This window comes from Natator depressus, chromosome 17, assembly GCF_965152275.1.
Source record: "Natator depressus isolate rNatDep1 chromosome 17, rNatDep2.hap1, whole genome shotgun sequence".
Lineage (NCBI taxonomy): Eukaryota > Metazoa > Chordata > Testudines > Cheloniidae > Natator > Natator depressus.
Genome location: NC_134250.1, coordinates 5867661 through 5895521, shown reverse-complemented (window position 1 = coordinate 5895521; position 27861 = coordinate 5867661). Strand labels below are relative to the sequence as shown.

At 36.4% G+C, this 27861-nt stretch overlaps 1 protein-coding gene across 1 annotated transcript in view; it reads right to left on the bottom strand.

Annotated features, from left to right (window-relative positions):
- BRIP1 (BRCA1 interacting DNA helicase 1) overlaps nt 1-27861 on the bottom strand; it is a 118041-nt gene that overhangs the window by 2978 nt on the left and 87202 nt on the right. Inside the window, exons 16-19 of the mRNA XM_074974639.1 lie at nt 24007-24128; nt 5504-5616; nt 2332-2414; nt 85-408 (exon numbers count right to left, since the gene is read on the bottom strand). Coding sequence (XP_074830740.1) covers nt 85-408; nt 2332-2414; nt 5504-5616; nt 24007-24128 — 642 coding nt within the window. The remainder of the gene's footprint in view (nt 1-84; nt 409-2331; nt 2415-5503; nt 5617-24006; nt 24129-27861) is intronic.

Below are 27861 nucleotides of genomic sequence, written 5' to 3'. Positions count from 1 at the left end.
AAAAGATGCACGATTTTACAGGCTACGCAAAAATATCAGTTATGAGAACGGTTAATGAAGTTTTAACATGGGAAATAAGCATACTTTTCTTTGTTCCCATGCTGTTACTTGATTGACTGGATGCTGTAGAATTAACTGTGTTGATTGCTGTGGGTGAATGAGCTTCCAGGACCAAATTCTGCACCTTACTTTCAACAGGAACATCTGGTGATAGATGAATAGATGCCTCATATGACGAAGTTGGTGACAGATCTTTTGAACTTGAATGTATGAGCAGAGATTCACTATTACACTGGGTTGAAGAACTGGCGCCCACTTGATTTTTTTTAGCAAATGCATCCAACGAATCGAGTGCAGTACTAAAGTTCTCATGGTGCTGGATTTGTTGACGAATCCATTTGGATAATCCTAATGAAAAAAAATTGGTACACTACAACCAAACTTACTTTATCTAGATTATATACAGTAGCTATTTCAAGTTACTAAATTGGGCCCTGGTCCTGCAAATATTTACACATTTAGCTTCACACATGGAAATAGTCAGATTTAGCTTTGCTCATGGAAATAGTTCAGTGGAACTACTCCTGTGAGTAAAGTTAAGCATGAGATTGTTTACAGGATTGAAGGCATGATTTGTTTATAGCTTTCTATGAATTTTTTTCAAAAACTAGAGTACAGATGGTGTTATCATTTGGTTTAAAAAATTCTTTACCCCATCTTCTCATTTTTCACCTAAATTAAATTTAAACTGGTATCTACTGTTAAGGACAGCAGCAATGCTGCAGCCTTCCAAAATGTTACTACTGTTGTCCTTTGATATCTGTGTAATGTTTCTCTTGCTTTCCTTCCTGTGCTATTAATTTAAAGATCATGAATGATTACAAGAGGAATTTATGTATAGACTGTATGTTTATTACAGCTGTTTCATGACAAAATCTAGCAGTATTTAAATAGTTTGCATGTTTTGCAGATTTAGAAAACAATGTGTGTCAGATTTTTTCTGACAGAATCACAATCACTTAATACTTCCAAAAATATCATACGCACATGAACCAATATTAATTTTTATAATTATTGTATATCAGAAATCTTAAACAAACAAATGTTTTGATGAATCTGGAAAACTGAAGACTGAGAAAATTAATTTTCATAAACATTAAAAATACATTTTTTAATCCCTTAAAAATACTCTATATTAGAAAAGGTATATTAGCTTTTATTCTTTGAAAAAAATACTCTTACCATCTTCACAAACTCTTTTAGTGTGAGTGTGTAAATTACAATACTCTGCTTTCTCCCTTTTGTTTCCTCTCTTCAGTTATCTAAGCATTTGCCTAATACAAAACAACATGTCAGAAAACTGCTTATATGGCAGAATCTGAGCTCCACCTGCTGACTGGACATGAGCATTATCTCCTTTACATTATCCTTTTACTGTGGTTGTTTATAAATGGAGAAGGGGCAACAAAGCTATGCAATCTATTCCTAAGAAATTTCTCCTTGACTAGTGTCATGTAAGCCTTATTTTTGTTTTAGCTGCATTAATTTTATTAAACATGAGGAAACTGTACTGATCATGACAGCACAAACAAATGTTCAATGATGCTATGAAAGGAATGGTGGTGCCTCTACCTGTTCATGTCTACAAACCACCTGGTTAAACCTCTAACTGCTAACATTAGCCCCTGCAGTTCACTCTGGGTGCAAAACTACTCATACAAATGAATGAAAGTGAATGAAAGTCAGTACCTTTATTTTTATATTTACCATACAATGGCTAATAGTTCTTATATATATGTTTTAAATTTTATTTTAAAAATGTCAGTCAAATTCTGTAAATTGAAGTTTCTTCAACAAATCTTACTACTAGCATGTTCTGAATGGGAATTAAATTAAAATAACAGAATGACTACTTTGTGTGTTTCAAAAAGAAAAGGAGTACTTGTGGCACCTTAGAGACTAACCAATTTATTTGAGCATAAGCTTTGAAGTGAGCTGTAGCTCACGAAAGCTTATGCTCAAATAAATTGGTTAGTCTCTAAGGTGCCACAAGTACTCCTTTTCTTTTTGCGAATACAGACTAACATGGCTGTTACTCTGAAATTTGTGTGTTTCAGTGCATTTTAAGCCTGTTGACACCCAGAAGCAGGGTTTTACAGTTGCTCAGAATTCTAGCTGCACAACAACAGAACCAACGAGTTTAATGGATATATTTTGTTATAGCCTCCCCCACATAACAGATTTCTTTGGGAAATCACCTCTTGAAGCCTAGATTTCCCAACACAATATCCTAATACTAGGATCTTTCCCAGGAGAATCTGAGTATCTTACCAGTTATGTATTTATTAGGGTTACTCCTGAAGCGGTCATCAACTAACATAAGAGCACCCCAATCCTTTTTGTGACGAATACACCTACAGGAGAACAATGAAAGAGAATTATAATTAAATAAAATAGCATCTAAAACTGAAAACTATTTCTCTTTTGCATACTGTTGGAAGCACAAAAGATGTGTCAGATGTGCTTTCTTGAGCTCCAGCAAAACAGATATCTGTGAGAGAAGGAATGTAAAAACTATATCAGAAGACAGTTAAGCATTGAAACTGCTTTTCACACAATTCACAGAATCACAAGAGTGACCATTTGATGACACAAACTAGGAGGTCACACGTTATTTCATAAACTGAGCGCTGGATGTCTAATAATTACAACAGACATGTTATTTGTTTGGCAATCTACTGTTGTGAGAAACATAGGATAAATACTGAAAGGAGAGTAGAGAAGAGCGTAGGAGCAAGATCTGGGAATGCGCTGAGTGTGGTTGTACAAAGATTTATAAAACGATGCAACTGTTTTAGTATTTTCTGGCTAGGCTTTAATAAAGTAAGGTTCTATACAAAGAAAAAATCAAGATTCAAGGTAATGATGGTGTTGACTTTGTAATTAAAAGTTTGTTAAAGGGTGGCTTTCTGTAACAATCCTGAAGTGCCACTTTATATGAATCAATTATTTTTATAATACATTGACCTTCTACAGTGTCTTTCAGACAAGGGTTTTCATAGAACTATACAAAAATAAATGAACTGGAGCACACAATCCCATGAGAGATACCTAAGCATTATTATCCTCATTTTACAAATTAAGGAAAACTAAGGCAAAAAGAAGTCTGATTGGATACACAACATCACTGTGTCTAGAGATGAGATTAGAATCCAGATCTTCTAATTCCCAGCAACATAACTAGCTCAGCAAAGAAATTTTTCTTGAACATCTTTAAAGCCTCCCATGAAAGAAAAAACTAACAAAACAATTCAAGGCAAAAGATTCCTTCCGAGCTTTTCATTTTTTACTGCTTTAATAAGTGCTGTTTTAACTTGCCATTTAAATGAATTATACCCACTGGAAACATATCCCACACTTTTAGTAAAGCAGCACTGCAAGAAGTTCATCGCACAGTTGTCACCTGGTCATGCACACCATCTGGTATATTCCCAAAGGTTGTTATTACATTTCATGGACTTATGTTACTTCATACGGTAACAGCACTAAATTAACAGAAAAGTGCCAGATTCAAAACTAGCATGCTTCTGCTCACTTCAATCCCTACAGGATGCTTTTACAGAAAGAAGCTTGCCTATCTGCAGCAACCACTTTCTAGGACTGTCAGCATATACTATATTTTGATTTATATTCTCTTTTTATAAATGCACGGAAATATACTGGCTTTTCTTTTCCAAGGCTCAATATAATAAAATCTGGGTCAAATTAGAATATAAACCAGAATTATTCTCCCTTGCATGCAACTGAGCCTTTTCCAAATACACCAGTAGGGGAGTCTGTCTTTCCCTTTCAGCTCAGGTTAAAAGTGCATCCACTTAAATGACAGGTTTCAGAGTAGCAGCAGTGTTAGTCTGTATCCGCAAAAAGAAAAGGAGGACTTGTGGCACCTTAGAGACTAACCAATTTAGTTGAGCATAAGCTTTCATGAGCTACAGCTCACTTCATCGGCTTATGCTCAAATAAATTTGTTAGTCTCTAAGGTGCCACAAGTCCTCCTTTTCTTTTTCCATTTAAATGGTCCGTCATACAATGAAGACCTTTCATTAGCAACATATTTTAAATGAAAAATTTCTAGACAGACAGACATGTCCTGTATACTACACAACCAAACTCTCCTTCTCAAACTCACTTCCTTCAGTAAGTGTTCCATTTCTGATCACTATTCTTGCACCCTCCTGTAACTAACATTTTTTATTTTTAAATTACTCACTCCCCAAAAGGAAATTAACAAGATACATACTCATTGTTAGATATATATCATGATCTTTTACTATTCTCCATCAGATTCCCCCAATCCCTTTCCCACCCATTATATATATCCCTCACGTGCTGTAGTAAGTCAAATTTAGGGTACTTCTGCACTGCACACTTCTCTCAGTGGCGTGTAGAGTACATACCTGCAGAGCCCCACAGCATGAGTATAAACAGCAGTATAGCCCATGAGGCATAGCTTAGGCAAGAAGAGTAAAGACATGTCTGAAGGGTGGGGGTATGTATGTGAGTACAATACTACATAGGCTCTCTATTCACCCAAGCTATGCCTCCACATCTACACTGCTAATTTTGGCAGTGTCGTGTCCTGCTGCTTTCCTGCTGCTGGAGCCATTCCCCTCTGCAGGAAAGACTCCCCCCAGTGGGGAAAGGCTCTGCCAGCTTCCACTGTTGGAGCCTTTCCCTGCTGCCTCCCCACTCCCCCTCCTCCCACCACCAGAGCCTTTCCCAGCTGCTGGAGTCTTTCACTGCAGTCCCAGAAAGGTTCTGGCAGCAGGACACTCTACTGCTAAAAACAGCAGTGTGGATGTGGTGCTTGGGCATGTAGAAGGCCAATATATACTAGCAGGTCTCCACTCGCTGAAGCAGTGCCTCACTGTCTACACTGCTATTTATACCCATTCTAGCTGTGGGTTTAGTGTCTGTACTCTACATGCCACTGCAAGTGTAGACCTCCCCTCAAATTTGACCTCATTTAGTTGCAACAAACACTACTCTTTCAGAAAGTCTCAGTGACAGCAATCGCTTTAAAACAGTACTGAAGACAACAGCTTGGTTACATTTTCACTCCCCAATCCTTGTTCAGCACAAACATCAGCTTGCCAAATATCTTGCCACTTGATTTGCAAGATGTCAGTCCAGTTTTACCCGTGTTAGTTGTTACAAGACATTTGGTCCATATAAAATATGAAAGAGTTCCTGGATTTAAAAGGGCAATACAGTTTCCTAATTAGTATTTGCTTGAAATGTTTATGGCAACCCCTTACAGTTAGATTTTACTGATGCCTATCTGAAGAAAGCAGAAATCTGAATATCTGTATCTTAAACAATTCCAAGGATAACATGAAGATGGCATGCAAAAATACCTCCAGTCCTAAGAATGAGGGATTGATCATACTCAAGAAAGGAGTTTAAAAATGAAAATATTTAAATAATATTCAGTTCCTCTCACCTGCCCAGTGCCTGGTTGAGAGCTCTATAAGCTTGAATTTCATACCATTGGCTACCTGGTAAAAGGCCTCTTGTCTTTGAGTGCTGGTCATTGTATTTCCTCTTTAACTCAACCTAAAAATAAAGTCAAAATATTATTTTAAAATATTTCCTTTTGCAAAATTATATAATAAAATGAAAAACAGAACAAATTGGTTAATCAACTGGGTATGAGAGAGTGAGGGAGGAGGCTGTTAGGTAGAAAACCATGTTAAAAAAAAAAATCTTTTCTTTTCTAGAGGAAACTTCTTCCAAGCCCTGCTTAAACCACAAGTGAAAATGAGTTTGGTGGTCCCGTCTCAGACCCATTTGTTCACATCACACCACTACTAAGCAATTAAGGATAATGACCATTCTTTGCTTAAGATTAGACTAGCGCTGTCTCAGACTAAAGGCAGAGCTGTGTGCCTGGTAATAGCTAACATTAGTGTCATTTGCATAAGAACCACCGTTCACTAAATATAATCAAAATAATATTGTAATGCTAAGCTTCTAGCTCTCATTTTGCAAAAATATCAGAAAATCCATAATTGAAAGTTTTATCACAATTTTTTGGAATGTGCAAAGTGGAGATAATTTTGGACATGTGTTTTACTGTATAGACTCATCAGTGTTTATATATTTCAGTTGTACAGTAAGTGTTGATGCTGTAATTTCTAAAAAATACAGTTTGAGTTTAGGACCCTATTTTCCAGTCTTTGAGAAATTACAGATTAGTTTATCAACAGTTCTAATAAAAGGCAGTAAGAATTTGTATATAGTCTACATAAAGTTTACAATACTGAACATTGTTTCAGTTGAACTTTGCAAAGGATTTGTGTAATCACTCTGAGCTTTTATGTCCACAAATAGAAATTGTATCTACTTAACTATGAATGATCTAAAACACTACAATATCCAAAACTTACTTGACTGATTGTTCTCTAATAAAATTCTAAATAATGTTTCTGTTTTTCAGGTATAATTCATGTTCTTCACTCTGCTCATTTTACTCATACGTAATATGTGGTTCACTCAGTAATAGCTTATCACTCACAGTACAGTGATCATATGTTTATCCAGACCTCAGTGGCCTGTTGGCAAAGGATGCATAATCACTAAATTTGGTCATTTCCATCATTTTCAAGAAGTAGTCTAAGACTGAAAGGCACTATGACTCCTACCACGCTATACAACACCATCCGCATTTCATTCCTTACAGCAGGCAGCAGAGTACTCCAGCTGCTAAAACCACATACCAGCCAAGCTTACCAGGCTACTGGAACACACCTACTTGTATCAAACACAGCTAGTTTCTGTCAAGGAATATAGAACTGACAGACATGTGCAATGGTTTAATATTGGGAGTAATTCCCTTAACACCTGGCAGAACTGCAGAAAAGAAACGGTATGTAGTGTAGTTGTAACGGTGTCAGTCTCAGGATATTACAGAGACAAGGTGGGTGAGGCAATATCTTTTACTGGACCAACTTCTGTTGGAGAGAGAGACAAGCTTTTGAGAGAACCGACTTGAAGAAGAGCTCTACCTAAGCTCGAATGCTTGTCTCTCTCACCAACAGAAGTTGGTCCAATAAAAGATATTACCTCACCCACCTTGTCTCTCTAATATTCTGGGACCAATAAGTCTAAAACACCACCGCACACATGGAAAGTAAATGTAATATTTGGGGTGTGGGCAAAGGAGGGAACACTTCTGAAGCACTAAGATGTTTTTTTAAAAAAGAAAAGGAGAAAGTAAATGAAATAAATAATAAATTTCTGCTCTATAACCTGAATTCAAAGGCATTTTTTTTACATAAACCCTGGACTGCTGGAGCAGCTGTGTAGTATGTTGCCAGCTAGAGAAGAGGGCTAGGGTCTCCAGGGCCAGGGTCAGTAAGGACTGGTATGCCTCCTGGAGGAAGAAGCCAGCTTCTCCAGGTAAATGGAACCTCTCCTCGCTAGTCAAGGAGCAGTGCTGATAACAATTGCAAGAGAAACCCCTTGCCGTCCCATTTCAAACAAGGGGATAGTGCTTGTTAAAGGTCCATTCTGAGAATGTGAAGAATGATCTCTTATTTGGAAAATATATCCAGCTCCAATATATATTTTCAAAATGTATTGGTTTAAAAAAAGACAAAACTACACAAGAAAGGTTCTTTTCACTGCTCTTTTGCACAGTATTAACCTTTTTAAACTGACATCTGAAAGGACACGCTTCAGGAGAGAAAACAGCAGACTTCTAACCACATCTGACAGGTAACTTTCAACTTGAATTTGGGTAAGAAATTTTATTTTGTGTACTTATGCCCTTTGAAACAGCCTGTCAAATTTACAAATTCAATCTTTACAGCCAGAAAGTAAATTCAGTTTGATTTCACAGATTTAATATTTGTTCCAGTCACTCAGAATTTATTGACTGGTGCATAAGGTTTCCTTTGTTATTTTTGAAGCACACAGAAATCTTTTCCCCCTAAATAGTTTGTAAACATTAATATAATTCTTCACAAAAAACTTTAAACTGTAATTACACATATCTCTGTATTACCATACATGTACCTGCAGTTAGAATAACCAAAGACAGTACTTTTAAAGGATTTGAGGTGGAGAATAAAATTTAGGAAAATCTAAGAAGTGGGTAAAGCTAACAATATTTTATAATATGAAGTAGTCACAAAGTTCTTCTGAAAGTATTTCATAGTTCTCTGAATCTCATGATAAATTTCTCAATAGGATTTCTTCACAAAGCCTTTTGTCAGCATTAACACATTTATCATTTCTATAGTTTCTTGCTACTTTGAAAGTCTTAGTAAAGCAATATTAGAATAACTTGTCATTCTGTTTTACACCAATTACGATTATTGCAGGCAATGTCACAACTACACACAGAGGTATATTCATATAAATAGAGTTAGCAAAAACATTGTCACATCAGATAACAAATACTGAGGTCCATATATTAATGTAAGAGATATTAACCTCTCCATTATATGAATAATGGATGACAAAAAACAAAGTATTCTGTTTCTCTCACTCTAAAGATCAGGTTTCAGCATGAAGTGACTATTTAGATTGCTGAGGGTTAAGGATTCATAGTAAGTCTAGTAAAGGTAAAAGGCCAGTGCATGTCATTTTAATCCAATCAGAATCTATTTCATTGTATAACTCTGCATTATCAGGCATCAAATCAACACCCAATTCGAAATGACATGATGCATATGTGAAAAAGCCAGTCTCTCCTGCTAGCAAATATCCTAAATGTGCAGTAAACCACAGGCTAGAAGGGATTAGTTAAAATGTCAAAAGACAGCCTTTTACTTTTACCTGTTCATCCTTAAAAATATACTCTTAGCTATCAGGCATGCTTTACAGACAAATAGTTTCAGCAAGCAGCAGCAGAAGGCCTATGGCAAGCTCTGCCATCTTGCAGCTGTCACAAAGATTAGTCTTTGATCTATCTGGGAGGTCATGGTCACAGTCACATTAGCTGAAGTCTAACAACATTATACCTGTTAACTACTCTTTCTTTTAATGCTTAATTAGACAGACTTTCCCCCATTATGGAAAGTTTAACTGGGAAATACCCTGAGTTTCAACAAAAACTAAATTACATAAACAAACTTTGCTTACTGTGATTTGGAGAGATTTTGAGGCAGATTATATTATAATTCAAATGTATTTTACAAGGTTTTCCTAAAGCAGAAGGCTAATCATATAGAAAGTTAAAAAGCATTTTACTAGACAAGCTCTTTTGGGGATGGTGTTGAAGGGTGATGGGGAATGGTTTAGGTGAAATGACAATGCTTCACCTGTGAAGACCTGGATTCATCTTTGATTCAGGTGATACAAGAAATAATAGCCTGGATAGCCCATGGTGAAAAAAGCATTAAACTACTACATTATTGCCCATGTGCTGAGGTGATGCTTAGGAGAGTAGCTAGGGGGTGGCAGGTCAGAGTGGAGGTTTATTTACAGAGTTACATGCAGAAACCTGGATAGTGCCTTAACTTGCACTGTGTCAGAGAGCAGCACATTTATTTAATTTAACAAACCCCCAAACATTTTAATATATAACATTAGGGCATGCAAATAGCAGCTTATTATGAATTAATAGCTTCTGGAGAAAAACAACGGTGAGATGATCTAGCCACAGCAACATTTTATCCTTTAAATTGTGTACTTTCAGTTTAATGTTCAGTAAATAAAAAAAGGTTCCCTTTATGGCAGTTTCATATAAAACTGGGGTGACTATAAGTGCATATGACACTAGAAGTTTAAGATACCGTCACATAAACAATATATATGAGAAATATTACGCTGTCTTATTCACTCATGATAAGCTTTTTAGGACAGAGTTCAACCCATAAATAAGAAGAACTACTAATCTGTTAAAACTACTGATTAAAACTATTAAGAAAACTCTTCTTCAGTAAAAATAAACACATTGTCCACCAGACACTCATGCAAAATGGTTTTATCTTCAGCCAAGGATAGGGCCTTAGACCTAAACAGTTTATAGCAAAACCAAACTGGAAGAGAGAGAATGTGCATTAGGAGTGTTTACTGTTCAATATCAGCATACCATAAACACATGTATCAGTATAAATATCACAATATAAATTTCAATGGCTAAACTAAAGTACAAGGTCTTGTATGCTGAGTAACTTTAATAGACAAAATCAGTATGGTTGTATTTTATTTTATCTGGCATATTTTCAAGATTTGTAGAGGCAGTATTTTATTTAACCAACTGCAGTGCTATATTTTGCTAAAATGGAAAAAAAACCAAAACTGGGTCTCTGCCAAAAGTTAAAAAGTCAGGCTCACTCTTAGCTATAACAGCACTTCAGAAACTATTTTTCCAACTGTTCTCTATCTTCCCTTTTAAATTACAAACTGATACACAACAGAAGGAACACTGAAGACAAGACAACAGCTCAGCATTGTAATGACACAAATGTAAACACGGAAGGCAGCACTGATGAAAACCCTGACCAGAAACCTACCGCCTTCTTTATACTACCACTTGGTGGTGCTGTGAGAGTCACGGCTAAAGAGGCTAGAGATAGGATGATTCCAGTTTGGATAAGGCTAAACAAATATTGACACTCTACCAATATATTTGTGCGTTTATATGGGTACACACATACATACTCCCTCCCCTACATCCATCCACTGCAGATTTAAAAAACAAAAAACATATTAAAAAAAATATGGTCTTAAATCTATCTTCTTAAAATCTCATGTGTCCAGTTAGTCTTTCTTCATACTTGTTCAGAACATACTTGCCATCTAGTCACCCTCTTGATGAGTGCCAAGTAACCATAAAAATTTGCGAATGTAGGAAAGTGAAAGACATCATATCCCTTTTTTTCTTTTTTGTTTGAAAATTTTTTAAGTAGAAGTAGCATTAAACAGTGTAGCATTTAACATTTTTTTCCTTCAAAAGAAGTAACAACATCTGTGAGATTTAAGACTAAATAGTGAACATGTAAAGACCAGGGTACTTCACAGAACACGTTTCACTCCTCAGTAGGCTCACTAAAAGCCGTATCTAAACACACAATCTCAATGTATTAACCCATAAGACTGAGATATTAACAGTAGGACACTACTTTAAACTGGTGCAGTCATTTCATGGGCAAACAAAGGTTTGAAATATGCAAATGCCTATCACCAGTAACTTGTCAAACCAGTTTCTGTGTATGCTGTAGAAAAGCTTATTTTATAATCATACCAATGAACACCTTGCAGAGTGCTAAAGATAAAATCCAGATTACTTAATATAGATCATTCTACTTCACTTTCACACACAGTTGCCACATTTTTCTGTTTAAAAAAAATCTTCATATGCGTATAGCGTTAAAAGATATGCTAAGGATCAATATTATCTTTCGATACGATCAGGTCTTTGTATTGCTTGGTTATCTATAGAATGTGTGCTGTGTCTCTCTCTGTCACCACCCACAATATTCCGTAGCATTGCTTTGGGCTGGATAAATCAGACAGGCTCAACTGCGTGCAATCATATCGCTTCTAGTGGCTGAAGCTTACTGAGGCTATAAACTAATCTTACTACAAGAGCATAAATATTTCACAAGTTGACACTAGCAGTTTTTAAATCTAATTTATTTTTAAAGGTTTAAAAGGCCCACAAAAATTATCCACCCTAATGTATGGGCATGAATGTGAAATAAAAGACAGCACAAATAGTGCAAAGCTATCTGAACTCCAAAATATTTGAAGTAAGCAACTCCCTTTTTTTGACTGCCACTCAGAACGTCAGGGACCTCCCAGTCCCCACCATGCAAATCTCAACCTCTCCAACACACACAGTTTAAGTTTTCTTTCTGTAACAGTAATCAAGAAGAAAGGGACAGTTCTCATCTCTGTGGTTATATCTGCAGCTCCAGAACACAGCACCACATCATTCAAATCTCTTGCGTTTTGCAGACTGCTTCTTCCACACAGTACAACTCAAAAATGACTGGGCTCTGGAGTTCATGGGATTTGAATAGAGTAGTACTTGGGGGCCAATGTCTCCTGTAATGGAGATGGAATCAAAACTAGTCAAAAATCAAGGAAATTGGCAGAATGGAAATAGAATGAGATAGTCACAACAGGGAAGAGAGGCTGTAGAGAAAATAATCACTGAGGCAATTTGATAGATTAATCCCATAATTCAAAACTCTAAATATGAGGGAGCACCTGTAGACAACTGTTATCATCTGCATCTTATCATTTCTCTATGTATCTTTCTGTGCCAGAACAGTATTAACAACTACATGTGAAGACACATATTTCTCTTATTTTTGATCCACAAAGTACCTTTTCACTTGAAGCACTTCATTCATTCCCAAGTATTCTCACTCTTAATCCCAGTGACAAAGACTGTAGGAAAGGTTTATATAATGTTATAGCCACTGAACACTTTTAGTATTGTCAACTACAGCATGTGGCATCTCAGAGATCTTGAAGTTTTACGGTTTGACAAATCATCTAGCACATTCACCCCAGGCCCATCTACTCATCTCAGTCTTGTAGGCTTGGAGGGACTGTGAACAAGTGACTTGATTAAAATCTAATACAACCAAAACTCTCCTCTGAAGAGAAAATTCAATCCATTTCCAGTGAAGCAGAAGTGAAAAAAATCAAACAGGTTCCCTTGAGGTACAACGCTGCTGCATACGCTCAGTGCCACTGCGTCTAAGGTGAAGTGGTAAGTGTCAGTCATCCTTACAAATCCCCAAGGTGATAGCTTCACTTTTAAAGCCTTCAACATTCTTTGACAGTAAAGTAAAAACGTAAAGGTCAACACTACTTGCTAAGGACAAGATAAACACAAGAATATCACTTTGGAATTTTTCATGGATCAGAAAAGTAAACTATTAAAGGTAAAAGGAAAGTTTTGATTTGCTCTATTATTTATCCAAAGGCTTAACTGAGGAATATATTTAGGGATGACTTTCTTAATCTGTGCCAACATATTGACATTACTGTTGCACCAACAGAAGAGAAATGCCATTCACTAGCCTTGTCTGATAATCTGAATTCAAATGTTATCTTTCTAAACCAGAGGAATTCTGTATTTTACAAAATTTTGCAGATAGTTACCAAAAATCCAGACTCTACTATCTATAATTTTTTATTTACATAAAAATGTTTTGCAGCATATTTAGCACTGGGAATAATGGTGGGAGAGGAGTTATTTTTCAGTATTTACAAAAAAAATTCTTTAAGGAAAATGGTGTATAGTCTCTCTTTAAAATTGCTTTCTGCTTCAGGGTAATATGCAAAATTGTCAGCAAGCACAGCTTACACTTGTTGAATGGCTTTTAAAATTTTAGAGACAAAACCAAAAAGTACTCTGAATTTAGTTTCAACACTCCTTTTTGGCTACATTCTCCACAAAAAGCGGCTCACATGCCAAAGCTAAAATTTTGTATACATCTGGTATTCTATATCTGGTGGGCTAAACCTTAACTTCTTTTCCTCCAAAGAGAAAAAAATTGAAAACAAGGGAAATATCCTCCCAACCACCTTGACAAGATGAGATTTTTGCATACCACAGTCCTCAGTAACCACTGCCATTGTTACTATACTTTACAATAACAAGCTGAAATAATTTATGGTACCTGGTTGCAAGACAATCACAATGCCAATCACCTTGAAAACGTCACACACACATCATTAGTAACTTTTAATACTCATAATTTGAACTCATCCCTCTTGAAATTTCAAAATATGTCCCCTGATCACTGTTACTGTAAATTTGGGGGCTTACTGATATAATGTTGTACACTGCAATCCTCTACAAACAATCAAATCTATTCATCACAATCTTTACTATTTTAAGAAAGTATTTTATTCAATTTATTACTAAATATTCTCTTATGGTGATGGAAATGAGGGGGGCATATAAGTTTCTAGATGGATAGCACTCATATCCTTATTCCCTGGCCCTTTCTTTAGATCAGATGACTTAATATTTTTTTAAAACCAGCTTCTGTAAGAGCACCCTTTGAATAGTATCTCATGTTTGTTTTCCCTTTAAAATTTTTATAAGGGTTTTTTATGATCCCGTTAGTGGTAGCCCCTTTTCAGCAAGGGAGAAAGTGACTGTACAGATGAAACAATGAAACTGACCACGCTTTTGCATTTGATAGCACTTAGTGTAAGCAAAAAAAGTAATTTTTCAGGGTTTTTTTCAGTTATACTGAACATAAGGTGTTTCTTGTAATTATAGTAGATATACCATTTTAAGTCAGTAACATAATTTTCAAGTTGATAATTTCCCTTTTAAAGCAAAATTGTTCAGAAACATTCAAACTGCTTTGAACTATCAAAACTGTAGAGCAATAATAAAATGTCCAGTTTCTTTTTAAAGAGAAGCTTTAAACTTCATTGTATAGTATTCAAATAATGCCAAAAATCTTTGCAACAAAATCTCCCCCAAAATTCTAACTATGTATCAATTCGCCTGTTTTTTAAAATGACCATTTACTTTTCCCAAAACATGATGGATTAAAAATGAAAATTTCCTAATTCTAGGACTTAGCTATTTAATATTAGTATTTGCCTGGCTCACAGTATCTGCTTTTTATTAACTGATTTTTTTAATTGAATCATGTGTGAAACTCATAGGTAAATGAGGACCATAACTGCTTCCATTAAGTGGTAAATAGTCTACACTAGTGCAGGAAAAATGAACCAATAGCGTCATGTAGAACAGAAGCTTCATTTTCATTCAGAATAAAGATGTATTTCAGTCACCATTTAACTAGTGTAAATTTCTCTTTCCCTGTACAAGGAACAATAGGGAAAAAACTATAAGCTAAAAAATGTGGAGACACGGATGGAAATAAGTTTAAATATTAAGAAAAGTTGTTGTTTGTTAACTGGAAATTTCAGTCACCGGTTTTGATTTGCTGATTCTTCATCATAGAAGTGAAGAAACCCCAGTTGTACAACTGATTTTTTTTACACCATTAAAATACTGAATACATAGCAATGAAAAATGCAATTCAAATGATGTGTTCCATCATAGCTCACAGATTACACTCCTGGAAACAATAAGAAGAGGATTTCCCTTCATAGTTTATATTCAAATCATAGCAGCTGACTAAAGGAAATATGTAAAAGAGTCTCGTTAAAAGGCAAACCCTCTTCCAGTTTTTGAATAATATCAATGCACAGAAAATGTAGTCTTATCAAGTTTATTTTCTTTTTACATCTATTCACATAAAAGGGTTTGAATGTTCTTCCTACATATTTTGGCTGAATAAAGGTCTCACTTAACTGTTATACAATTATAAAGTATGCTCTACTGTAGAACGTTTAAAAAAGCATCTGGGAAGTGGAAGTCGAGAAATCCTCTCTGGGAAAGTTAGGTTAATGCTTGCACTATCAGAGTTGCCCATTATCAACATTTTGTAGCAAGTTTCTTTATTTTCAGGTCCCCGAAGAAAGAACAGTAAATTATGACTTGAACTAAACAAGTCACACTTAGCTCCAAAATCAAATTTTCCTACCTCTATTTTCAGGTCCCTGAGGTAGGCAGAGGAAATCCTGGTCACAGCCAAATAAGTCATTTTTGGCTCTGAAACATATTTTCCTGCTTCTTTAGAGCCAAACTCTACCACTGAAAGTACCATAGCTTTACGTAGTACTTTAACATTTCTCTTTTTATTTTTGCTGTAGCAACCTGATTCTTAAACAGTATGAAGGCATTTTCAATCATACAGAATTGGTCCTGTGGTCTCCTTTTTCTAAACATCTTATTTTTCTTTTATTGCAGTCCAGTATACTTCCAAGTCTTAATTTATCTTTATTCCCATAACATGAAGGTAGGTAGGTTTAGACTGTTAAACCAGTGCATTTAAGGCAATATGTGCCTAGAACTCTGGATTGGGCCAAATGGGAAAAAAAAAGTCAAAATAAATAAATAAATATCCTAAACGGGATCTTGTTTTTGAACAAACAGATTAAGTACATAATATGAACTACAATTTAAAATCTCTTCCATTATTTAAGTGGACTGAAAATATTATTTGAAAACCTTTTTCCTCTCATCCTTAACTACCTGAAGTAGCACCTTATATTTTCTCCAATGATATGGAGAAAATTACATTTAGCAGTATACCACATACTTTACAATGGGACTTTTACCTGAGTAAAGACTGTAGGATTGGATCCATAAGATTACAATTCCAAACATACAACAAAAGGTAATGAAAATTATTTTAGCATCAAACAACATGTATTTGGGATGACACAGCCTTCTCAGTCACATTATTTATATTCTTTAATAATACAGTTCACTAGCATTAGCATCAAATTACAAATCATAAAACATGTTTAGAAAGCAGGTTGATCAGAGACAAGTTATATTAGCAGTGGAGATGAGCCAACATCAAACTGCCAGTTTAAAACATTGGTCTCTAAGGACTCAATCCTACAACCCTTACGCTTGCACACAGCATTAGTGAAACTAATGGGATCACTCAGGGAAGTAGGATCTATGTGCAAGCGTAAGGGTTTGTAGAATTGAGCCTGAAGAGGCCTTTTATTAACCGTCTAATAACCTGACTTGCAACTGTATTTCCATAAAGCACCAGTGACATTTTTTGGTGACAGTGAAAATCATTGGGTGATATGCTTTAGGGATTTGCTTAACAAATGTTCAACACTTGCATTTCCTTTTTTAAAAAGGAAGTCAGAATTAATTTCAGTATCTTCTGTCTTCAGCATATTTCTAATTGTCTAAAGTCTCTGTTCTATCACCAGATAGTTAAATAGCAATATACTTTTGTGACCTATATCTTTATTATATTTATTATGAATTATCTGCTAAAATTACCTCCTGAAATCTGAAACACACTTAGAAAGTTTTATAATTTCCAATACTTTTTAGCTCATCAGTTTTCCAATTAATACACTCTACCACAAAATCTACAGAAAAGCTACCCAACTATATCATAGGACCACATTCCTAAACTCCACTTGTGAACTTTGAGCTTCCCTCAATACCTTCAAGCAAGGAAGCATCCCCTGCATGTAAAAAAAAAAATCTGGGCTCTGCTGGACTAAGAAGAGAAATGAATTCCATAGTAGAGGACCTGTCCAGGAGAATAACCTGCCAGGAGCATCCTCTCATTTACTATAGAGAGTTCCAGTTTGAGGGCTTCCCCAAAGTCAAATGACATGGGGTGGAAAAGGTGACCTCTCAGGTAACCAAGGCCCAAACAAGTTAGGGCATTAAAGGTTAAAACCAGTACCTTTAAATTTCACCCAGAAACGTATTGGTAGCCAAAACAACTCTGAGTAGGGTTATTGCATAATAAAGTACTACTCAATACAGAGAAGGGTGGCAAAGTCTGGCTCTACATGAGAATATGTAGGCTGTCTATCTGAGCAATCAGAGATTTTCTATATACTTACACACATATCTGCTATATTAATTTATAATATAAAGCATCGTATTCTAGCTCCTAACTGCTTTAAAACATGCTCTCATTTTAGCTCCGAGTTTTTAAATGACACACAAAATATTTAAATGACACGTAAGAATAACCATGTGAGAGTGGAATGTATTATTAATCTCTTTCAGAGGATAGAATAATTCCCACACCCCTCCTATATCCCTCCAACAACTGGACTAAATATCAGACTGATCTGCATGAAACTCAAGTTTTCATGATTCAGTACATCATATAAATCAGCTATTCGAGAAAGTAAATTAGCTTCTGACTCAAGCAGTAATGCATTTACCTGCCTAAAAAAAAAATCTAATTCTTAAATTAGCAGTATCCAAAGAAAACAGTGCCTTAATCCAATTCTGATGCAAACTGATCACAAAGATTTAGGTAAACTGGCCTAAAGGAAAGCCATTGCAATGTATTACTTATGGCAAACACTAAGAAGAAGAGAGAATCCAGGATTTTTATCTCTGGGATCAGTACAAACTATATTTTTCCTAATTGTCTTTGTCATACACCGTTTTCAGTGTTTCATGTTAGGAACAGTTGAATGCGTGGTCTCAAATGCCATAGTAGGACACCTGCTGCCCCAGTCAATAAAGGAAAAAAAGGACTTAAGCCTGATTAAATGAGTACAACCATAAAATGAATCTGCATCATAAGCAGGATGGCAATTTCTCTGCAGACCAAGTATTATTTAACCTCTTGGCAATAGGACTTGTGATTTTTGGATGCTAACTGCTAATGTAAAATGCAGTAACATAGCCAGCAAAGCTCAAACATTTATGGCAATGGGTTAAGGCTTAATTTGGCCCAACTGTCTATGCACTTACCTAAGAACCTCTATCGTACACAATACTGCTTAAAGTCATGAATGTATTATAGAGATCAGCATTGCTTGGCACTCCAATTTTCATATACATTTTGTAGGTAATACATACATGTTTTATGAACCTGTAGGTACTAGCGATGACAGTGTTTTGATCATTTAAAATTAACTCAGCAGAATTTAAAAGCATTAAAAGAAAAGTATGAAAATATGCTAAAAACATCCTTTCTAGTTTTGGAGTTATGTATATTGATCCACGAAGACTGTGGTAGCAAACCACAGTTTGCATCTGTTAATCCAAATCAATAGCAGTCAGAATTTTTGTAAGCAAACTAACTTCTCTTTTATATTACTATATTGTGCGTGTGTATTATTCTGTATAAATTCAACAGGTCTGGAAAAGGGGGTATATGCATCTAAGTATCTGTTTTATGTTAAATTTATTTAATCTCAGTCAGTAATACTAAGTGTTTAATCTTTCCAAAATACGTATTGCAGTTCCAAGTGAGAATTGTGATTTTGGCACCTGCCCTTCATTATCATCAGACAAGTTCATTATAACAACTGGAGTGCCTAATTTCTTTCCTGCACTATAGTATACTTGAGAATTATTTTGCAGCCATGCATGCACTCCCATAAGGCCACAAACAAATCTTCTTCAGGGAGAAGAACTGCCACCATAAAGGTGACAATCTGAGCTCTACTGGCAAAAGGAGTAACATAAGTGAGGCTGATCCAGAACTTTCTGAAATATCTGACAAACTTAAAGCTAGGGACAAAGTAAAGAATTCCTCAATTAAATTTACACAGAAGTAGTGCTAACTAGACATCACTTTGAACCTAAGTTGCCTTCTGCTCAACATGTCTACAATAATAACTAGCTTTCCCAGTATTATCTTAGGAGCATTGCCATGCATCAGCCAACTCTTCAGATCTGATGCTAAGAGACTGGTGCATGCCCTTCTCTCATCTAGAATTGATCACTGTGGTGCTTTGTGCAGAGGCACATCTAAATATATATACTCAGAGGTTCAACCTACTTGCAATGGGCAGCTAGTGTTTTTATCCTTGCTTAAAAATTTAGTTTTCTTAAATCTAACTTTTAAAACTAGAAAATATCTCAACATAATATTGATGTTTGGTATTTAGTGAACAGTAATGATTTGTATTGTCTGGCTCTAGATTTTATTTCAAATCTGGCTGATGTATTAAATTATAATTATATATATATATAATTTATCCTTGACTCACCTCTTTGAGTTTAGTGTTTCACACAATACCATTTAGAATATAAAAATCACCCACTTTTGGAGATCACCTACTGCAGGGTCAATGTGGGAGGGTTCCAACCACATTACAGAATAAGTGTTGCAAAATTTTATTTTAATATATAAAGGTCTCTAAAATAAAACATTTATTACCTCTAGTTTATTACCTCTAATTACCCCTCTAACTTTAAAATGAGGAACAAGACTTTTTAGTATATGTACATTTTGAGTTTAAAACACTGTGTGCCAATCTTTTAACCAGGAGGAAAATATTATGGATGAGTAATAAGTGATTTAAAAAAAAAAAAAGATTAAGCTATAAACACTGAAAGAACATTGCACTAGCAGGCACCTTAAACTAATATAATCTTACTAGTCCTTATAGGATGCATGGGTTTTTTTTTTACCCAGGCAGTACCTACACATGCATTTTGGACAACAAAGAAATCTTTGATGATGCACTTAAAATGCAGAATGCATCCCAAAAACTAAAGAAGCTAAGTCAGTTTGGGTTATCAAGTCCAAACTTATTACTTGTTTGTTTGATTTGGCTTACTTATAACCAGTGTCTGGCAGCTCTACTATTTGTTTATTATGTGATATTTCATTTTGGTTGTTAGCTCTGTACAGCATTATGAGTTTATTTTATAAAGCACCTTACAAAGTTATGTAGTAGTAATGGTGGTGGCTATTATCACTGGGAAAGAAAAGGAACCAACAGTTGGATGACTGTTTAGTTGGCACACAGAGAACACTAATAAACAGTGTTACAAATAAATTTGAATCATGCGGGTTCTTATGTTTATTTGGTACTGCAACCTCTATATTCCTGACTAGATCAACCAGCCTCCCTTTATCATACGGATGGAAACTCTGGAATTCTACACTTAGTAGAGATAGTTACCTCTAATTAGTAACTCAAAGAATTCAAGTCAGTTATGTATAAAACATTTAATGCAAACATGGATATATTTTAACGTTAATACTCTTTGTATACTCAGATTCCGAAAGGGGGAAAATCCCTATTTATTTTGGATTATACTGATAAGGATGACCCTCTGGATTTATATATTGTAGGGACCAAAATGTTTTATTTTTTACAAAGACTTTCTTCTTAGCTCATTACTTAGTATCCATATGTGCCCAGAGATTAACCAGACACATAAATGCTAATCTTTTCCACTGTATTGTTGTATCTCTTAGTCTTGATTTTATGGAAGAGGATGCTCATTGAAAAATGTACTTGGAGGATGACATTGATTTTGTATTTAAACAATTGCCTCATTTTAGAGGATTTGCATCCACTTCCAAACAGTGTTAACTTATTATGGTGCCATATTTACAAAATAAAAACGGACACTTTGGTGGCAATATTTTTTAGGGTTGTGAAACAGTCATATTGAAGACAAAAGTACACTTTTAAATGTGGCCAGCTGTTGCTACTGCCAGCTTCGAAATCAACAGCAAAACATGCACATTTCTTGGAACTGGTGGATATTTTCTAGTAAGTTATTGTGCTAAAGGAGTTTATCATGAAACAGTGAACGTGTGTCATTGACATTCACTTTGAGCACAAGAACAGCTTTGCTGTTGCCTACACTCTTGACTTCTCTCTTCACTTCAAACACTTTTCATCACACTGAACACTTCTTCCATTGGTCTGTTTGTTACTAGTAAACAAAGAGCAAATTCTACTCTGTGTAGCAATACATCTTTGGGTGTAAATCATAAACCATAATCATATCATAATCATATGGGTGTAAACCCATAAAGCAATTACAGCAGTAAAAGAAAAATACTTCCAATGTTGTGAGTTGAAAAGTGGTAAATACCCCTAAATAATTAAAACTAACAAATGTCAACAGCAAGATATATTGCATGTAAGGAAAACACACCGATTTCTTCCGTTACAAAAGGGTCATATGAAAAAAGAAACAGCAGTCACATATTCTGTTCACTGAAATATTGTGCTTAGATTTTCAATATTAAGATTGGCAGCACTTGCTTAACTGAACAGTGAAATAAATGGCTTCAGACACTTTGGGAAACTTTTACTTATGGGAACTCTGATCTGTATTTTCTTTATTCCTCAATTAGATTATACGAATCTATTCGTATCATTTAGTAAAGCAATTTTCTGATTTATCTTGCTCATGAGGCAACCCATGACATTTTTTACTGGAGGATGTGTCAGAGTTTTATGACAGGTTTCAGAGTAGCAGCCGTGTTAGTCTGTATTCGCGAAAAGAAAAGGAGTACTTGTGGCACCTTAGAGACTGGATAAAGCAAGTTGACAAGAGGTATAGTTGAAGGGAAAGGGAATTAAAATTATGAAGACTAAATTTAAGCTGATGTATTCTGAAGTCTAACTAATCAATTATTATAATTTTCTGTGCTTCTGTAACACCTAGGAGCCTCAGTTATGGACCAGGTCCCCATTCTGCTGGATGCTGTACAAAGAAAGAATAACTCTATAGAATAGATATGAGATAATTTGTAGAATTTTATGTCAAAGATATGGCACTCTCCATAGCATTCCCTTGTTTTTGGAATTCATTCCCACTAGAAATATGTCTCAAGCATGTCAACTTTTACCACATGCTGTAAGATGTGTTTATTCAGGTTTTCAATTAGTCTATTAATTGAGTTTCCTCATTTCTGCTTATTTCAGGAGAGTGGCTGAGAGTCATGAAATATGCCACCAGTTAGAAGAGGGAAACGACTTACCAAGCCCTCAGGGCTGGTCTATACTTAAGCTGTAAATTGACTTTTAAGGTACACTACTTCAAGTTACGTAACTGAAGTTGATGTAACTTAGGTTGACTTACAGTGGTGTCTACACTGCGCTATGTCGACGGGAGATGCTCTCCCGCTGACTTATCTTCTGCCTCTCAGGGAGGTGGAGTACAGACCTCGATGGGAGAGTGCGCTGCTATCGACTTAGCTTGTCTTCACCAGACCCACTAAATCGACACCACTGCATCGATGGCAGCAGTGCCAATTTAGCCGGAAGTATAGACAAGCCCTCAGAACCAAATCTCTCACTGAATTTGATTAACAGAGGACCAAAACTATACCAACACAAGCATTGCAAATGAGGACTAAGACAATTATGTGGCAAAGCTTCCACAGCTCCTGTCTGTATACCAGAGTTTCCCCAGTATGTCAGGTTCCTCTTCTTCATGAATACGTAATCTTCCCACTGACTACCCCGCAATCCAGGAAGGACTGAAATAACAATCAGGGTTGCAAAGGACCAAAAAAAAAAAGTCTGTATTAGTTACACATCTAATGGGTACTCTTTTTATTTGGGTACATACATTGCAAGTCAGTCTCTCTCAGATTATTCATTACACCTTTCTTTCATACTCTATTATTTTTAATCCCTTTACAAAACATAATGGACCTAAACATGAACCCTTTACTCCCACTGATGAGCAGTTACTGACAAAAGCAGTCCCACCAAAATCAGTGAGTATACTCACATGAATAACTTCTCAGCAATGTAAGGGGTTGACACTTTGGTCAATTCAAAGATACAAACTGACCCAGAAATTTAGTTAATTTAGGCCTACGACTTCATTCAGAAGCCACTTCAAGATCTATGCCTCAAATCAGCTGAAGCTGAATCATCAAAAAAAAGCAGTGTTCTCAATTTCCAGGAGAGATCATTTCATGTAATAATTTCACAACTTAAAGAAGCAAGCTAAGTATCAACATTAGCTTTGGTAAAAAGATTTACTATTCTACTCCCAGGCTAAATGAAGAGTGCTACACACACATAGTGATGTTGAAGGAGGCAATGGGGATTGAAGAGGAGACATGCAGCGACCAACAATGAAAGAATGTATGAAAATCTTTCATCTCTAGGTTATATTTATATATTTACCTCTCAACCTATTTTACCCATCTTAACATTCTTACTTTAATTTGTATCTGTTATTTATTTTCTTAGGAAACAACCTCAAATAGATTAAAAAATAATCTTTTCCCCATCAATTATACTGGATCTTAGCTACCACATATCCTGCTATATCAGATAAATCAAGGAGGAGTCTTTATCTGTGCAACAGACATAGCCTTTGAAATAATGGGGGAAAACTGTACCGTAGCTGGTAAAAATGGAGCCAGTGGGCACTTTGAATGTAAAAACACCATGACTATCTTTGTTTAAACAATGGCTTAAAATAAATTTATTGTAGTATGTAGTATTAACAAGTGTTAAAATCTAAAAATAGAAGCCACATAGCCTCTCAATTTTACCATGTAGAAAGCATGCTGAAGAATTCAAAATGAGGTCAGGTGAGAGTCCTGAACAAAATTTGGTAATACAGTATTCCGTACATGATGAAGTATTTTAGACATAACAAATTTAAGTTACAAATCTTTTAGTTAAGTGTTGATATCCTACCTGAAGGTCTTTCACATTTGGAAATGGAATACCAATAGTTATAACAGCACGGGCATTGTCATCAGAGAAATCCAAGCCTTCACTAACTTTACCTCTGCATACTGCTATCAGAAGTGCTCCATCTTGAACAAAGCAAAGAAGAATTAGCAATCATTCTGGGAATAAATCATCAATTATCAGAAGGCAGTTTTATGGTATTCTTTGACAAGACTCAAGTTAAAACAGCATAATGCAGTGTGTATCAGTTTGAAAAAAGTGAGCTGAAATAAAAATACATGATTTTTTACAGAAGCATTATGGTAGCTAATATAATTTAGACAAATAATATTGATGAGCTGAATTTGCCATTTTCATATTATGTTTGCAAGAGGCACTATATAATATAGAAGTGCATCATAGGGGAAAAACTGTACCTACCTACAGCAACAGTGCTTTAAATTTATCATTTCAATAATGGTATTCTCTTGTTCTCTTTCTTACTATTATGCTGTATTGACTGAACTGATATTTAGAGTATTTTTTAATAAAACGTGTCAGGTTAAGTTTGTAAGACAATGCACTGTAAATATGTTTCTGTGCTTTGCAAAATGATGGCTTTGCTCAGAAATTAACAGGGTAAATATTACCTTTGCTGTACACATCTGGAGTCTATACTGGACAGAAAGTCTACTGTAAAAATACTTAAGGATCCAGTTATCTGAGAGACCACTGTTGCCGTTAAATTAGGAGACTCTTGCTGTCAGGTCAGGGGTTGAACTCTTCAGGAATGACAGCAGAATCTTCTCAGTGGGGAAGAGGAAGTTACTTGAATGCAAAGGGGACAGGACCCAGACCTGAAAGGAGGAGGTGGCAGTGGAGGGAGTGGATTGGGACAGGGAGCCTGGAAGCAGGAGTGGAAAGGGGAAATTGGAGACAGAGTGGATGAGGAGCCAGTGGGGATGCTTAGGATTGGGAAAGAGCCTAGGGGAGATAGGACGAGGAGTTTGGGGTGGATATCAGGATGAAGATCCCAGGAAGAGGAAAACTGAGATCAAATTAGGAGCCTTGGAGGTAGACTGAGACTAGAAGCCTGGCGGTTGAGGCTAGGATACGCCATGGCAACCCACAGGGAGAGACTGGGACTGGCTAGGCAAGGGGTCAGCAGGTAGAAGGGGAGGTAGAAATGGTTACTTACCAGTACATTCAAGTGTTGTTCTTTGAGATGTGCTGTGTGCATATACATAGTAGGTGTATGTGCACTCAATGTACTAGAGTCAGACTTTTGCCAGAAGTACCAGCAGCCGAGGCATACATCCCTGCTATCCTCATGCACACAGCGAAAGGTATAAAGGGGTGTGGGTGCTGCCTCCTTTTCCATTCCTTCTAATGAATATCCAAAGTAGTGGGGGAAATGGGGGGTTGTGGAACACACATGTGCACAACACATCTTGAAAAACAAGTTACTGTACAGGTAATCTTTTTTATTTTCTTTTGAGCGATTGTGCACATATACATTCCGTAGCGGGTGACTGACCAGCAGTTTCCTTGCAGGTGGCGGGACTCTAGTTTACTTGAAAAGAAGACTGCAGCACCAACCTGCTGAAGTTTGCATCAGCTTGAGAAATTGTGTCTGGTTTGACAACCATATTGCAGCTTTATAAATGCATACTATAGGTATGTTACTTCAAAAGGCTGATGAAGCGGAATGAGCCCTAGTAGAATGGAGGAGGAGGAGGAGGAGGCGGCCTTTACTCGATCATAGCAGAACTCGATACAGTCAGAAATCCAACGTGATATGTGTTGGGCTGTAACAGGTTGCCCTTTCATCATAGGCTACAAAAAGGCCTGGAGATGATCTGATTGTGCAGTCCAGGTAGAAGGACAGAGCCCTTCAAACACCTAGAATATGGAGCTTTTCCTCAGCCTTGTTAGAGTGGGGCTTTGGAAAGAATATTGGGAGATGTACAATCTGGTTTAGGTGGAATGCCGAGACAACCTTAGGCACAAACTTAGGGAGTGACCTAGAAGAGACCTTGTCCTTCTGAAATATCATGTAAGGAGGGTCAGCTAAAAGAGTTTGAGCTCTGATGCCCTCCTCGCAGAAGTAATTGCTACCAAAAATACTACTTTCATTGACAGCAATGGTAAGGAAGCGGTTTCCAATAGTTCAAAAGAAAAACCCATTAGAAGTGACAATACCGAATTCATGTCCCATGGAGGTACTGGTTCAGAGACAATAGGGTAAACATGAATAAGTCATTTAAAAAACTTGGTTACCAAAGATTGTGAAAAGATGGAAAATCCTTCCATTGGTGGGTATAATGTAGAAATGGCTGCTAAATGGAATCTCACTGAACTGAGAGGCAGAAGATTTCAGATGCAGCAGGTAGTCTGATACATGTCTGATCTCTGTGCAAATTGGTGACAGCTGATGAGATTTGGTGCAGACTGAAAATCTCTTCCATTTTGTTGCATAAGGGGCTCAAGTGGATTCCTTTCTGCTGTTTATCAAAATGGAATGGACATCCTGAGAGCAGACTTTCTCTACATTGATGTACCAGAAATCATCCAAGCCATAAAGTGGAGAGATTGTAGGCTGGGGTGCAGTGCTTTGCCCTGGTTCTGCAAGAAGGGATCCTCAACTATAGGCAGAGCTATGGGCAGTTGAATTGAGAGCTGATGTAGGTCCGTGTACCTGTACTGCCTTGGCCAACCAGGTGCTAAGAGGTCTCTTCCTCATTTCCTGATTAGCCTTGGAATTGGAGGATCTGGAGGGAATGGATACAGCAGACGACGAGAGAAGAAGAAAAGCATGTGTCATGGAACCCAGGCTGTGGCCTGCCCTGGAGCAGAATTTCCTGCATTTGTGGTTCAGATATGTTGCAAAGAGATCTATTACTTGGTATCCCTACTGAGAGAAAAATCTCTTGCAAAATCTCCTCCTTTACTGACCACTCACGATGGTCTCTGAAGTGTCTGCTCAGAGAATTTGCAACGGAATTCTCATCCCTGAGAGGTGAAATGCCTTTAGCAAAAATTAGACAGGGTGGTTGAGGTTATATCTTTTATTGGACCAACTTCTGTTGGTAAGAAAGTGCTCTTTCAGAAGTTCCACAAATGGATCACCGTTTGGAAAAGCTAAATCAACCCTGCACCTTCCTTCTTGTTGAGAGAAAACATAGAAGTGGTGTTGTTGATAAGAACTTGAACCACCTGATTACTTATGGTGGTAATAAAACTTTCACAGCCCCAATGAATAGTTCACGGCTCCAATACATTCATGTGGAGAGAAGTCTCCTGTGACGTGCCAAGTGCCTTAGCCTGAAGTTGCCCCAGACTGGCATCCTAGCCCCTGGAGGACACATCTGTTACAAGAGTACTTGTTAACTCTGGTGGTAAGAAAGGAACACCTTTGCAGACATTCTGGGGATCTATCCATCAACTCATGGACTGAAGCACTCTTGCAGGTATGCAAATCAGCATGTCCAGAGAGCATCTGCTTGGATGATATACTGAGCAAAGCCAGGCCTGCAGATACCTGAGGTCAAGGCTGGATAAAGTCTCTGACTTGAGTGCATTGGGTGCACGCACAACTACGGTAGAACGTACATGTGCACAATCACTCAAAGAGCAGGGCTCCTGTGAACAGGAGTATGTGATAATGTAATTAAAGATTGTATCGTATTGTATGCACAAGGGGGCATAAAGGTTAATACTGGCATTTCCTAACTTCATAGTGCTTGACTATGCATCCTTAATGTTATTTTAACAAAGTTTTTTGTGTGGAAGATATGAATACATTACGTACAAACAATCAGGCACAACTCCTCAAATCCAAAAATATCATATCATAGTAAAATAAACTGTACAACACCA